This window comes from Budorcas taxicolor, chromosome 1 (genome assembly GCF_023091745.1).
Source record: "Budorcas taxicolor isolate Tak-1 chromosome 1, Takin1.1, whole genome shotgun sequence".
Taxonomy (NCBI): domain Eukaryota; kingdom Metazoa; phylum Chordata; class Mammalia; order Artiodactyla; family Bovidae; genus Budorcas; species Budorcas taxicolor.
The window spans coordinates 67,228,127-67,243,969 of NC_068910.1; the positions used below are offsets into that span (position 1 = coordinate 67,228,127).

General features: G+C 55.5%; 1 protein-coding gene across 1 annotated transcript; it reads right to left on the minus strand.

Moving 5' to 3' along the window:
- Positions 1 to 811: 811 nt before the first annotated feature.
- OLIG2 (oligodendrocyte transcription factor 2) lies at positions 812 to 1,828 on the minus strand. The gene has a single exon (XM_052647426.1). It carries the CDS (start codon positions 1,796 to 1,798, stop codon positions 812 to 814), a length of 987 nt encoding a protein of 328 aa, XP_052503386.1. The 5' UTR covers positions 1,799 to 1,828.
- Between the last annotated feature and the right edge of the window lie 14,015 nt (positions 1,829 to 15,843).

The window sequence follows — 15,843 nt, forward strand, 5'->3', positions numbered from 1 at the left end:
ACCACCCGCACCCAAAGTCGACAGTTGTAGGTTATAACAATCCACAAGTGGTTCTATTCTGACTGTCTATAAAGCTTGATCGCACTGTTGAAAAAGGAACGTCGACAGATTCCGTCGAAAACCACAAACCCAAACCAATCAGAAGCAACAGGGAGGAACAGTCCGAGACCGCTGTGGGTTTATCCAGATACGGAGACTGGACGCGACCGTAAGTGCTTCTGGTGCCGAATACTAACTCGTAGCCCGAGCCCTGGGCCGGGGACGACCCTTGAGGGCGAGTCCGGACGGCCGCTTCTGGACTGTGGCTCCAGAGTCTCCTACCCGCCCGGAGAGGCGAGGAAGCCCCCAACGCTCCCCTCCTTGCCTTCCTCCTCGGTACTACGAAGTGCTGCCCGGGCCGAGTGAGGCCGAGTTCGTAGGGAAAGCAGTTTTTAGAGTCACCTCTTTTCTGGGGTTCTGAGGGGAGGGGTCAGGGAGGGAGGGTTGAACGACTGGATGCGGGTAGCTGCGCCTTCTTATAAAAGTATGTCCAAGGGAGCAGCGCTGCTGTTTAAAGCCAGAGAGGGTTGAACCAAGTCCCAGAGCAACTGCAACCTCTCACTGCCCATGGTTCAGCGCGCGCCTCCGCTGCAGCGGACCCGGGTACTGGAGTCCTCACCTTTGCCCCCCACCCCCGGCTCACGGCACGGCGCTCCTCCTTGGGACTGAGTTCCCAGGCCGCAGCGCCGGCCGGCCCTGGCTCCTCCCCCCCACGCAGCCTCGGGGCTCCCACCCTCCCGGCTCGCCAGAACGCGCCTGCCCCCAGGCCCGCTCACTTGGCGTCCGAGGTGAGGCGCGGCAGGCTGCCCGCGCCCATGGCCGACACGTGGTGGTGCGGCGGGGGCACCTGGCACATGCTGCAGGGGCAGGGCATGCCGCCCCAGTGCTGGAAGCCGCCAGTGCCCCCGCCGCTGCCGCCCCCGCCCCCAAGCGGGGCCGCCGCCGCCGCCGCCGCCGCCGGAGACTTGAGCAGGCCGTGAGGGGGCCGAATGGAGCCGACCGACGACAACCCGGAGCCGGGCAGGGAGGCGCTGGACACCGCGGCGGCGGCAGCAGCGGCGGCGGCGGCCGCGGCGGCCGGAGGCAGGATGGGATGGTGCACGGCCGGGTGGTGCGCCGCGTGCGCCGCGGCCGCCGGATGAGCCGTGGCGGCGGGCAGGGGCGCCGAGTGCGCCAGGCCGCCGCAGCCCGACGGGTGGAAGCCGGCGTGGTGGCCTCCGTAGATCTCGCTCACCAGTCGCTTCATCTCCTCCAGCGAGTTGGTGAGCATGAGGATGTAGTTGCGCGCCAGCAGCAGCGTGGCGATCTTGGAGAGCTTGCGCACCGACGGGCCGTGCGCGTACGGCATGACCTCGCGCAGCCCGTCCATGGCGATGTTGAGGTCGTGCATCCGCTTGCGCTCGCGGCTGTTGATCTTGAGGCGCAGCTGCTGCAGCTCGGGCTCCGTCATCTGTTTCTTGTCCTTCTTGGTGGACGACGCGGCCGCCGACGACGTGGACGAAGAGGTGCTGGACGAGGATGACTTGAAGCCACCGCCGCCGCCGCCGCCCAGCTTGTCCCCCGGGTGCGCGCCCGCCGCGCCCATGGCGCCGCGCAGCTCGGCGCTCAGATCCGGCGGGCAGTCGCTCGGCGTGGACGACGACACGGTGCCCCCCGTGAAGCCGCCGCCCCCGCTACCCTTGCTCCGGGCCGGCAGGAAGAGGTCATCGGGCTCCGGCGACGACGGCCTGCTAGACACCAGGCTGGCGTCCGAGTCCATGGCCCCGAGGGATCGTCGCAGCCTTCGCAGGGTCCTCCCCTCCCTGGGTCCTCAGAGCTTCCAGGACGCCTACTGCGGAGAGAGGAGGAGAGAAACACGAAAGAGACGGGAGATCGAAACCGAGATCGAGAGGCGCTGGGGTCAGTGAGAGAGAAAAGCTGCTCCCGCCTGCACCGCAGCGCGGGGTCCAGGCGCTGGTGGCCGTTCTCTTCGGGTCCACCTCCTGTTTCTGGTCTTGGCTTGCAGGTAAGCTTAAGTCACCGCTCTTTCCCCCCCTACCGCCTCCCCGCCGCTCTCATCCACAGGTTGTTTAATCCCGGGAGGATGGAGCTCTCCTCTGGGAAGGTGGCATTCTACGGTTTTTATGCCTTCTGCTAGGAATGAGGTCTTCCCTGGTGACTCAGACGGGAAGATCCCCTGGAGAAGGCGATGGTAACCCACTCCAGTATTCTCGCCTGGAAAATGCCACGGACAGAGGAGCTTGGCAGGCTACAGTCCATAGGGTCGCAATGAGTCGGACACGACTGAGCGACTAACACACCAAGAAAGTGTCAAGTGAGGGTTTTTCTTTGGGAAGGGTGGAGATCTAAATAGAGAAGTATTTATTTGGTTCCTCAAACGCATCCACCTTATCTCCATCGACACCGCTCAGCAAACACACGCTCACAGACCGGCAGCCAGCGCCCGCCACGGAGCCCAGACTCCATGCGCTGCGCCAGGGGCGGGCCGGGGGCTCGCCCAGCTGACTGGGGCTGGGGCAGAAGACCGCTATTGTGGCCCCGATTTCTCGCTTTGAGGCAAAAGGGGTGGTGCGGTGAGCGTGGGAAGGGCTAGGGCAGCCCAGCCGCTCGGGAGAACTGGCGGGCAGGGAAGGGATCTGGATCCACTTTAGCGGAGCTCCCCGGGGCGCAGCCGAAGTGAGGGGCCTCTGTCCCTGGGGTGTAGGCTGGAGTTGCTTGGGGCGGGGGGTTGGGGGGCGGGGCGGGCGCACTTACTGCGGATGCGGTTAGAGGAGCTCGGTCCCCAAGACTGTGGCAGAGAACCGGGTCCGGGAGCCGATGTCGCGTCGGTCTATAATGAGCATCCGCACCTTTCCCCGCTCGGAGGGTTTTTATAGCCCGGTGGCGGCGGCGACGGCGGCGGTGGCCGCGGCGGGGGCGGGGAACAATGTGCGGGTCTTGGAGGGGCCGCCGCGCCAATGAGCTGGGCTGGCCCGTGGGGGTGGGTGGGGGGAGTGGGAAGCTGATGTCATCCGGGCTAATTCCGCTCAATGAAACTCGCCGGGCCGGGCACACGCCTCCTCCCAGCGCTCAGCCAATGGGCGCCCGCGGCAGGGAGAGTCTTACCGGGGGGACTGCAGCATGGACCCCGAGAGAGCGAGTAAGAGGCAAAGCCCGAGGAAGAGGGCGGGCTCGCGGGGGAAATGCAGAGCGCCGCGGCTGGGATCGAGGGAGATAGGGGACACTGTCAAATTTCTATTAAAATGCGGGAACGCAGAGTCAGGCTGGAGGAGGAGGTGCGCGGGTGGAGGGGGGGCGGGTGCTGTGCGCACGAATTAAGCCGGTGCCCAAGGCGTTCGGATCTTGGGTTCGGATCTTCGCAGATAACCCTGGCTACTCGGAAACTGGGCTGGAGTGTCCTCCCTTCCCACACCCGTGTGTGTGTGTGTTCTCGCCACCTGTTCCCACTTCGTGGGTTTCATCAGCACGTGGGCATTTTGAGCCCCAAATATGCACGATAACCAGGGACGAAACTCCTGCTTTATTTGCTCTCGAAGCGCGCCTCTAAGAGGTGGCGGCGGCTGCAGCTCGGCAAGCGGCCAGTAGCGCCCCCAGCTGGGCGCCGGGCCTGGCGAGAAGGAAGGCGGGGAAGGCAAGAGGGGACCCTCTACCGGGACGGGGCTTTTAAAGAAATAACCTTCTTCATAAAGTTGACGATGGCGCAGACACCGGGACGAGGCGTTTGCACTGAGAAACCGCGCTAATGCAGGCGGAGAGTTGAGCCCAGGGTCAGGCATCCTTTCGCAGCATCGGAAACCAGAGGACGGTATTTTCTGCACCATCTTTGTGGCGGTCACCACGCCGTGGCGTAGAGGGGCAAAGCTGGCTTGTCTGCAGAAAGAAGTCTCAATCCGTCTCAATCCTGGGCCAAGACTTAACACCGCGGGCCAGACCGCGGGATCCAACCCGTTGGGGCCGAGATCCATGGCGTTTTACCAATCGCAGCCTGGCTCCCAAACCTGGAAATCCTTGACCTCCGAGGAACTAAATCCGATCTGCAGAAGCGCGCAACTGAAGTGGTTCTGTGGTACCGACGCCTCCACCCATTTTACAGATGGGAAAATCGAGAGACTGTGTCTGTAGCAAGCCTACAGGGAAACAAAACAAAACAAAACAAAAAACTCAACCCTTTACTGCGCACCTCTGCCTGAACTGCAGATGGGGGCTCTGGTGGTTACTTTATAGTAGGGGCCCTGTCTCCCTAACCTCAGACATTTTCTCCTAGCTGAATTTCTCACAGCCATACATTTTGAGCACAGAGGTTTGTTTCTTCAAATCCAGGACCCTAGTAGTGCTTTACACTGCAGCCGCAGGGACTCGGCCCCAGCCCTCTCTCCAAGGGGGTGTTATCAGCCTCTTGGTTATCTGCATTATTTGGGACCTTTTAATTTGTATGCACGGTTTAAAACACACAACAACAGACAAACAAATTTGGCTAGTAGTAATTCACCTTCGAGCAGCAAAGTTAGAAATAAACCAACAAAACCTCAGGTTATTGCTCCCAGTTTGGGGGTCCCTTCAGTTTGCTCCAGTCCCTTCTACACCAAAAAGCCAGGCGGGCTCTCCCCCTTGCCCCCAGCTCGTGCCTTCTGGGGCGTTATTTTTCAATCCGCCTGTTTCCCAGCTGGCTCTGCAGCCATCCGTTAAATAGGTATTTAAAACATGAAGAACTGAAGCGTGGAGATGTGCCACCCAACGGTTCCAGAGGATGACCCACAACGGTTCAATTAGGCGAATCTGTCACTTGGAAGAACGCAGGGAGTGGGGATGGGGAGCTGGAGATTGCAGAGCTGGGGTATTTGCGTATCATTCCTTTGGGCATCCCGGGCCACCGGTAATGAGGACATTCGTGGGGGGTGTGCGCTGCGGACCCCAAGCCGGGGCGTGGACCTGTGAGCGCGCCAGTTTGTATCTCACAAACACCAGCAGGCTCAACGAGTGCGCGCCTGGGTCGCAGTCGCTGAGGTTAGTCCAGCCGGTGGCACGTGTCCTGGAGCCCTGGTTCCTTCTTTCGTGGCTTGCCACGTGCGACGGTCCTTGCGCCCGGGTCCGCGCGAGTCCGCGGTTCTTTACATGCTGGCTCCAGAGCCTGGAGTCGGAAGCAGGGGCGAAACTCGAGGGGCCCCTCCTGGCACGGCGCGAGTTTAAAGCCTGGGAAGGCACAGTCCGGAGTCAGGAGAGCTGGCTTATTCGCCAGATTCCCGCGTGGACGCGCGTAAGGATGCTCTGGGCTCCGGTTCCGCGCCACCGACCCGAGGCAGTGGTGGCCGTTCCTGGGCGGTGCAGCGGCGCCTCGCGGTTCTTACTGCGCACTCCCGGAGCTCGGGCTGGCAGGTCAGCGCTGCGGACCCTTTCCCCAACATCCCCATGGAGGATCCCATCCTCCAGTTGCCAGGGAGTTGCTCGGGGGCGGGGAGGCGGGGGGAAGGTGGGGACGGTCTGTGACCCCAGGGTTTCTTTAGCCCTGGGGCTGGTCGGTTGCCAAACTCTCCCGAGTGTGTCTCCGAGTCCTCCCACGCCCTCCAGGAATAATCAGAAACTAGAGTCCGCCACTGGCGCTTGCTCTCCTGTGGGTCCTAGGGCGTCCCGGCCCTTGTCCAGGTCTTGCGCCTGGAGCCCGGTGTGCGAGTCCTGGGAGTGTCCCTGGCACCGCGGTTCCCAGCCGCGCGTACACAGCCCCTTCCCGCGAAATGGAGCGCTCCTTTGCCGGGGCTAATGGGCCGGGCTCCGGGAGTTCCTGGCTGGCCCAAGCGTCCTGGCGCTGTCGGCCTCCTCCGTCGAAACGGAAGACGTATTTTTTTCCCCCTCTCTTTTGTGTTTTGCTCCCACAAAAGGCCGGGTGCGTGGAGGGGCCGGCCTTTGCTCAGCCGCCTGGCGGCCCGGGAGGCGCTGGTGCCAAACGGGCCAGGGCGGGCTGGCGCGGGGGCTGCAAAGAAGCAGACCTCCCACGGCTTCCCGGGTTCCTCCCGGGCCTTTCTGGCCTGTTCTCGCCTTGCCCATCTCTCCGAGTTCCTGAGCACATTCAGGCAGCGAATCCGCCCGGCTGCCAAGGAGAGCGGCGCCCTTTCGCCAGGCGGACTGGGGCTGGCAGTGGGAGGCCAGGCTCCCGGAAAGAAAAGAAAAAAGCATTTCAGCCATCGCTCCTGGTCCGGAAACCAGAAGGGATGCGCAATGCCAGCGTTTGGCGCCCAAACGTGAGCGATCAGACCGCTTAGAAGGCAGAACTCTGCAAACAAATCCCGTCTTCCTTGCAAGACTCTGGGCATCCCTGGTGGCTCAGAGGGTAAAGAATCCCGCCTGCAGGGCAGGAGACCCGGCTCAACCCTTGGATTGGGAAGAGCCCCTGGAGGAGGGCGTGGCAACCCACTCCAGTATTCTTGCCTGGAGGATCCCCATGGACAGAGGAGCCTGGACGGCTACATCCTCGGGGTCACAGAGTCGGACACGACTGAGCAACTGAGACTCAGCTACCACAGTCATCCAAGGTCATCTCTGGTCTCGGGCCCCAGCCCCCAGCCCAAGGCCTGACACATGGAGGGGGCTTGGTAAATACTTGGGAATGCTTCACATGCAGATATGCAGGTGGGCTGGTGTGAAACCAAGCTGGTAACATTCTTGTATAAGGACGGTGCCTATGTATGTTTTCGGTTTACACAGTAAACCAGGAGGTCTGTAATCTGGATTGCTGGGGATATGGGAGCATTTAGAATAACAGGTGGAATGACCAACTGTGAATGTGAAAGTCGCTCAGTTGTGTCCGACTCTGCGACCCCAGGGACTATACAGTTCATGGAATTCTCCAGGCCAGACTACTGGAGTGGGTAGCCTTTCCCTTCTCCAGGGGGTCTTCCCAACCCTGGGATCGAACCCAGGTCTCCTGCATTGCAGGCGGATTCTTTAGCAGTTGAGCCACAAGAGAATGACCACTTAGAGGTGACCTAGAGGAGCCTGGTGGGCTGCAGTCCATAGGGTTGCTAAGAATCGGGCATGACTGAGCGACTTCACTTTCACTTTTCACTTTCATGCATTGGAGAAGGAAATGGCAACCCACTCCAGTGTTCCTGCCTGGAGAATCCCAGGGATGGGGGAGCCTGGTGGCCTGCTGTCTATGGGGTTGCACAGAGTTGGACACGACTGAAGCGACTTAGCAGCAGCAGCAGCAGCAAGCTGTGCCTAGTGGGTCTTGGGTAGACTTCATCTCATTTAATCTCTCCCTGACCCTAGGAGGGAGGAGTACTTACTCCCATTTTACAGATGGGGAAACTGACCCTCAGAGGGATGTGGGCATTTGTTCAAGGCCCCCTAAGCAGAGGAGGGCATCCAGGAAGACAGCACGGTGATGGAGACAATGCGGTGCTGGGCACCCATAACTTAGGGATCTGAGGTTGTGGGACCTTGCCTTGTCTGCTCATGGCCTCGGGTTATGGTTCCTAAAATGGGTTTCTAGAAGCTACCTGTGGTCTCTAAGCGTGTGTGTCTGCTGTAAGCTTTGAGGAGGGAGTGGGAAGGTTGGACGATACCTTCCCTTTGTGATTTCTCTCTTCTGCTAATACTGTTTGAGGGACTGTGAGGGTTTGAGAAATGAAGGACCTCTGCCCAGGCCTGGCTCACCCTTGGGTATCAGCTAAAGGCAAACAGCAACAAACAAAAAAACTGTCAAACAAAACCCCAAACTAAAAACCCTTTCCTTCCAGTCAGTCCCTACATCTGGGGCACCCCCTCCCCATCAAGTCCGTGACCATCACCTGCTCCTAAGGAGACCTGACATTGACGTCAACACGCCTCCCCAATCTACAGTGGAGTAAAGTTGGAATCTGAACTGAGAGGTGACCTGGAACCAACTTTCACAGGTCTTAGCTTACAAACTGCGATTTCACCCGAGCTCTGCCAGCAGCCCTTCGGCGTTTAGAAGGCACCTTGATCCCATTTTACAAATGAAGAGACTGAAGACTGAAGATCAGGGCAGAGGCTGAGTGCAGCCCCGGGCCCCCAGGTCCCCAGTCCCGGGGGCCTCCGTGGCCCGGTCCTACCCCTCCAGCCACTCTCTCCTGCCATCCTTGAGACACTAGGCATCTCCTCCTCTCCCCACTGAGGTTCATCTGGGAGGTGAGGATGGGCTGAACAGAGAGATTAATCTGGAGAGTGAGTCCCGAGGTGGGGTATGCTCCACGCAGGTACAGAGTGACGTGGACAAAACAGACGAGGAAGCCCCTGACCCTGCCTAGGGCCAAGACCTTACAGTGGAGAAGGCCGCGGGGTTTCTGAGCGTGGGAGACACTCTTCTAGGCTACAGGTGACAAGTCTGTAAGGCCAGGTTCTGGAAATGGGACAGAAAGTGCACGTGCTCCCCAGTCTCCCCATGCCTGCATAGCTTGAGTGTGGTCTGGGTGGGGAGCTGCAGGCTGGAGGGTGTGGAGTGCCTCTGAGCTCCAAGTGCAGAGGGTACAGGGCCTGAGCCCTGCTCCGAGCACCCACCCGATGGATGGCCTGGCCTGCCTTGTTATCATGGAAGATGTAGCAGCATTGTATCTCCCCACTGCCTTCAGGATCCTCAGGTTGGGAGTTCAAGGCCAACTGCCGGGTAGACTTGGCCTCCACTGGCCACTCCTCCTTCCCTTCTCACCCTCTCAGGACCTGGAGCACCTGGTGGGCTCTGCTTTCCCCTCATCTTCCCCCGCATTCCTGTCCATCCCATCTTGTGCCACCCTTCCAGGCGATCACCCTCTTCTTGAGCCCCTAGAGCACCCAGAGCTCTCTCTCTGCTCCCTGTCAGGGTCCACTCTACTGCAGTGAGGGTCTGGCTTCCTCAAAGCAGGGCAAGTCCCTGCAGGTCCTCACTGTGCCCCAGCTCGCTTTGCACCCCCGGGGACCCAGAGCAAGGGACAGGCCCCAGATGGGCTCAGTAGATCCAAGTCCATGTCGGTGGTAAGACAGTTAGACCCAGAGAATTTCTCTGGAGTTTCCACATACCACAAAAGACAAAAATAACCTAGCATCAGAGGTACAAGATTTTCCCCCTTGTCAAACCGAATTCTAAACTGCCAGATGCGGACAACGTTGGTTCACTCCTTATCACATGGGGATAGGGTCACAGATTCCCCCCCAACCCCCCAAGGCAAACGGGCTATCTTATCAAGTGGAGGGCCCCGGAGGTGGGCTCAGGGGAAGGGAGAGGCGAGCGGGGGGCGAGAGGCCTCGCGGGGGCCAGCATCGCTCCGGGGATCCCTGCAGGGCCCCTCCAGAGGGCAGCGCCCTTCCCCGGCTTCTCCGGAACGCCCAGCAGGCATGGGTCTCCCTAGACGCGTCTCCCGGCGCGATCCCCGAGCCGTTCTCGGCGGTGGAGCGCACGGAGAAGCGGGGGACTCAGCAAACTGGCTATTGCGGGGGGCCGGCCGTCCGCAACCTCCGCCGGGTGGGGACCAGCGGGCGGCGCCCAGGGAGAACCTCGGGGGCGCTCCGCAGCGCTCTCATGGCCTTGGGCTTGGGCTTGAAGGAGGCGGCGGTACAGGAGCTGGGCACGATCTCCTGCGTCTCCCGGTCTTCTTTCCCTTCCAGCTCTCTTCCTCTTCTCTTCTGTGAGTCTCTCTTCCTGTCCTTTATCTTTTTTTCTGATTCCCCTCAAATGCATACAGGGCGCCCGCGCGCGCTTGTACCCACCCACCGACACACACACGTACACATACACGTTATTGAAATGACTTTTGCGGAGCTGGGAAGAGCCGGAACCATCGGCGCGACTACATGCGCCCACGCCCGCCGGCCTCTCTCCAGATGCTGGTGGACTGGGGCCCGCAGGATCAGCATTGCGAGGAAGCTCGTTAGAAACACCCAGTCGCAGGCGCTTCCGGACCTACTGAGACAGCATCGAAATTAACCAAGGTCCCCACGTGGTTCATGGGCATAGTCTTCCGTCTTTTAGGGGCGCAGGTATGCTCCTCTCCCCAGGGTCCTTGGGACTTCCAGTTCCTACCACAGATCCTTTCTGGGGCTGAAAAAATGCTGTCTTCTGGAGATTCCAGGGTCTCTCCCCAGCATTTGAATAGTTTTTCTCACTCCCTTGACCATCTGTCAGGCAAAGTTCGATAAGCATTAAAAGATTAAAAAAAAAAAAAAAGGATGCACGCCCAATTATAAAAAACAAAACAAGACCTTTTAAATCATATAGAAGCAGAAGGCACCATTTGACCAACTCCCCTCCCCCACAAGTCACAGTCGATTTTGGTGAAGTCCTTTCAGGCTGTGTGTAGGCTTTGCAACCTGCTTCTTTCATTTCTTAGCGTCCTGTGGACATCTTTCCACGCCACTGCGGGATCCACCTGACCCCTTTAACAAGTTAAGGGTTTTATTTTAAGTATGTGCTATATAGCACACCAGTCTATCCCCTTTGGATCTTTCCCTCCTTTGCCTGTCCAGCCCTGAAAAGCACGTCAAAGCCAGAAACCCTGAAGACAGTTTTCCTGTAGGTGTGCCCTGGTGGCGGGAGGACCGTGGGGTCAGGGTTGCTGCCTGGCAAACCCGCAGGCTAGCTCCCCTCCTGGCCCCTGCTGGGCTCCCTGGCAGTTGCTGGATCATCTTGGAGAAGTCCCTTCTGGCAGATATAGTAAGAAAGACTAGGCCCCTTTTTGCCTGCAGTCAGATGTACAGGAAACACTAACCCATACCTCTGCAGCTTCCACTGGCTCAAGAAGAATGATTGAAATGTAAACAGGACACCCATGCCCTGGGACTGAGACCAGGGCAGAAATTCTGTGATTTTTGGAAGATGCAGAAGTTTTAAATATTCGATTTCCTTTTTCTTTCTGCATTTCCAACAGCAGCCCCAAAAGGTCATCCACTTCTGGGTTGACCTTAATGCTAAGTGTAAGCAAAGAGGTTGGTCTGTTTAGGTAGAATTTACAGTCTCCATTGAAAGAAGGAAGAGAGGAGCAGGAAGAAGGGGGTGGGGTGGGGTGCGAATAGAAAGGAACTATATCATATAAACTGGATTCTCTCTTTTTTTACATGTTTTGAATAGACGCTATATCAGTCAGTTCAGTTCAGTTCAGTTGCTCAGTCATGTCTGACTCTTTGTGACCCCATGGACTGCAGCACACCAGGCCTCCCTGTCCATCGCCAACTCCTGGAGTTTACTCAAATTCATGTCCATTGAGTCTGTGATACCATCCAACCATCTCGTCCTCTGTTGTCCCCTTCTCCTCCCGTCTTCAGTCTTTCCCAGCATCAGGGTCTTTTCCAGTTCTTCACATCAGGTGGCCGAAGATGCTATATAGCACATACTTAAAATAAAACTCAAATATCACAAAGAGTATTTGGTTAAAAGTTAGTCTTGTACAACTGACCTCCCCACAAAGGCAACTAGTATTCCAGTTCCTTGTGTATTCCAGAAATACTCTTTGATAGTACAAACTATATATTTAAAGGTCTTTCTCTTTTCTTTTTTGAACCCAAGTGGTAACATACTCTATACACTGTTCTCTATTTTGATTTTTCCCCCCTGAATAGAGAACATTCTCTGCCCTATAGCATGCACACACACACACTTACAATAATACACCTGCTCCTTAAATGCTCACCAGAGCAGTCAGAGAGGGTAAGAAAATTCTCCTTATTCTCAGTGTGGTCAAGTACCCCTACCTCAAAATGGAGCATCATAGCATTGAATCTGGGCACACAGGATCCTGATGGTATATTTCTGCTTCTCTCAGTCACAGAGACGCTAGGACACTGTGAACCAAAGATAGCAAGAGATCAAAGGAGTGATCCCTGCCCTGAGCAGTGGTGCTTCTTCACCATGCCCCCAGGATGGTACTTTTAGCCGCTGCCTAAAACTTGCTGGGGAGTCCACTTTTTCTTCTTGTACTTGCAAAAGCAATCATTTGTCCTGTCTGAAGGACCATCAACCAGAAAGATACAGGCAGACATACTTTAAAAAATATGTATAAGACCATGAGGTGGCGCAGTGGCAAAGAATCTACCTACCAGTGCACGAGATGCAAGAGATACAGGTTTGTTCTCTGGGTTGGGAAGATCCCCTGGAGTAGGAAATGGCAACCCACTCCAGTATTCTTGCCTGGAAAATTCCATGGACAGAGGAGCCTGGTGGGCTACAGTCCATGAGGCCTCAAAGAGTCTGACTTGACAGCATTCAAGCAACACAACAATTCAACACGTCAAAAATTCTAAGTTCAGTTCAGTTCAGTCACTCAGTCGTGTCCGACTCTTTGCGACCCCATGGACAGCAGCACGCCAGGCCTCCCTGTCCATCACCAACTCCTGGAGCTTACTCAAACTCATGTCCATTGAGTCCGTGATGCAATACAACCATCTCATCCCCTGTCATCCCCTTCTCCTCCTGCTTTCAATCCCAGCATCAGGGTCTTTCCCAGTGAGTCAGTTCTATGCATCAGGTGGCCAAAGTATTGGAGTTTCAGCTTCAGCATCAAAATTCTAAAGCATATCTTAAAAAGTTTGCTTCCCTCTTCTGTGGGCTGAGGGCACCCCCTCAATTCCCTTCCTTAGTCATCATCTCTTCCTTATTCTTCCAGAGGTGTTCTATGCAAACTCAAGCAAGCACACACACACATTCCCTCTTTCTCTGTTTGCCATTTGTATTAAATGGTAGCATACTATACACTTGGCTCTCTACCTTGCTTTTTTCAGTTACTGTAGTTACTGTCTTGGAGGTCACTTCTTTGCCGTGCATTGACAGCCACTTCTTCTTAAAATGAAGGAATGCTACTGTTTGCTGCTGTTCAGTCCCTAGGTGGTTCCAACTCTTTGCAACCCCATAGACTGTAGCCCACCAGGCTCCTCTGTCCATGGGATTTCCCAAGCAAGAAAGCTGGCGTGGATTGCCATTTCCTCCTTCAGGGGATCTTCCCAATCCAAGGACTGGACCCGAGTCTCCTGCATTGGCAGGCAGCTTCTTTACCACTGAGCCACCTGGGAAGCCCAAAAAAGGAATAGGGGTCCTGTAATAGGGCTTCACCATTATTTATTTAACTATTGCCCTGTTGAAAGACAAATTTATAATGTTTGAAATCTTATCCTATTACAAACAAGGATGCAAAAAATACCTTGTAGATTGTCATGTTCATATATGTAGCATATCATGTGGATAAATCCCTAGAATTAGAATTTTTAGGTCAGCCAGCCTATGCAGTTGTAATTTTGATAGATGTTGCTAAATTGTCACCCAAGTGTTGTCCCTATTTATGGCACAATGTAGAAGAGAGTCTGCCTGGCTGATAGCTAACTTAAAGGCTCGGTCTTTATTTTCCTGAATGCAGGGAAAATGTGATCTTTAATTTGGATGTCTGACCTCTGTGACTCTTCAGTATAGAATAATAAAATGCCACTTCCCCCTTCAAAACATCAAGCTACAAATTATAATAGATTTCAGCATCTGGTACCATTTTCAGTCCTTTCAAAGATTTACTAATGACTTTTCCAAGTGGTTGGGTAGAATGTTTCAAGTATGCCAGTGCCTTATCTCTGCTGAGGAATATTTATCTTCAAGCATATAATCCAATAGATACTTACTGGGCTTCTTTCCTGTGCCAGGAGCTGTCCTAGGTACTAGGGGTCCAGCAGTGAAAAAAAAACAAGACCGCATCTCTGCTTTGAAACATGGTAACAAAGTAATTACTGTCATGATGATTATTATAATCTCTTTGGATTCTCTCAGCAGCCCTGAAGGGTTGTGGTTACAGTAGGATGTGTGTGATAAACCTACTGCCCCCAATTCGTATGGCGAACATTGCTAGTTGTTCCCCCAAATCTGTTCCCCCCTCTGTATGGAACTTCTGATTGCCCACATGGCATCGCAGAACAAGGGCTACATTTCCCAGCCTCCTTTGTAACCAAGTCCTGGCCAGGAGGATATAGACACAAGTGGTGTGTGTGGCTGCCGGCGGTGTCCCCATTCTCTTCCTGCTGGCTGGAATCTCAACCTGATGGGTCAGGCTGTAAGAACCATCAGGATGGGGACACATATGAAAAAGCTTTAAGAGAGGTGCCTGGGTTCCTGACAGTACAGGGAGGGAATACCAGACCCACCCGGGATCAAGCCTTTGTTTTCTAGATGAGAGCAAAACTCCTCTGCTTTGTTGAATCCATTGTTGCGTTGTGTTGGGTTTTCTTGATGTCTGAAGAGGCATCTCTCCACTGCAGACATCTTTGTTCTATCGGTTGAGGCTGACTTTTAATTAACATAGTTGTTGTTGTTGTTCAATCGTTCAGTCATGTCCAGCTCTTTGTGACCCCATGGACTTCAGCACACTGGGCTTCCTTCACCATCTCCTGGAGCTTGCTCAAACTCATGTCCATCAAGTCAGTGATGCCATCCAACCATCTCATCCTGTCATCCCCTTCTCCTTCTGCCTTCAATTTTTCCCGGCACTGGGGTATTTTCTGATGAGTCAACTCTTTCCATCAGGCGGCCAAAGTACTGGAGCTTCAGCACCAGTCCTTTCAGTGAATATTCAGAGTTGATTTTCCTTAGGATTGACGGGGCACAATCTTAACCAGATAACATTTCACCATGTTATGAGGCCACCCTCCTTTCAGAGGAACTCTGAATGAGCCCGTCTTGGTCCCTCACTGTGTCATTTAGGAAGCAGTGATGCTGAGGCCAAGGGGGAGGTGGGGACAGGCAGAACCCTGGGCAGAAAGTTGGTGTGAAGTGGGCAGCGTGAGTTTCTAGGAGATGAGCATTCCTGATGAGAGGAGGGCAGGAGACAGCTGGTGGGAAGCCAGCCCTGGCCCTTCATTCGAGGAAGAGCTGTTCCTGGGTCCCCCAAGATAATGTGGGTGTCTGCATTGAGCTCTGCCTAGGTCTGTCTTGGTGAGGCAGGCAGCTGTTCCCAAGGGGCAACCTGGCCCATTCAGCTGCCTTTGGTCCCTAATTGTGACACTGATTCAGGCAGAGCCTGCCACCTGAGCCTCCATCCTGGGGCTCAGGGCATGGATTTCAGCAGGAGCCAGCAGGTCTCCTGATGGTGTGGGGCTTCCTTCCAGGACTATTTTCCAAGAATTAAAAGGCTTCTTCCTCATTGAATGACAGTGGCCCCCCCAGATATGTCCATGTGCAAATCCCTGAAAAATGTGAATGTGGCCTTACTTGGAAAAACAAGGTCATTGCAGGATCTTGTGATCATTTTAGATTTTCCATGTGGGCCCTAAATCCAATGAGAAGTGTCCTTATAAGAGCAAGACCGGGGCAGGGGGAGGGGGGTGGACACTTGACGTAGAGGAGGAGAAGGCCATGTGAAGATGAGGGCAGAGACCGGAGTGATGCCCCCACAGCCAAAGACCACTGGATGTCGCAAGAAGCTGGAAGAGGGAAGCAAGTCTAGTCTAGTTCAGTCACGCAGTCGTGTCCGACTCTCTGCGACCCCATGAATTGCAGCACGCCAGGCCTCCCTGTCCATCACCAGCTCCCGGAGTTCACTCAGACTCACGTCCATCGAGTCCGTGATGCCATCCAGCCATCTCATCCTCAGTTGTCCCCTTCTCCTCCTGCCCCCAATCCCTCCCAGCATCAGAGTCTTTTCCAATGAGTCAACTCTTCGCATGAGGTGGCCAAGGTACTGGAGTTTCAGCTTTAGCATCATTCCTTCCAAAGAAATCCCAGGGTTGATCTCCTTCAGAATGGACTGGTTGGATCTCCTTGCAGTCCAAGGGACTCGCAAGAGTCTTCTCCAACACCACAGTTCAAAAGCATCAATTCTTCTGTGCTCAGCCTTCTTCACAGTGCAACTCTCA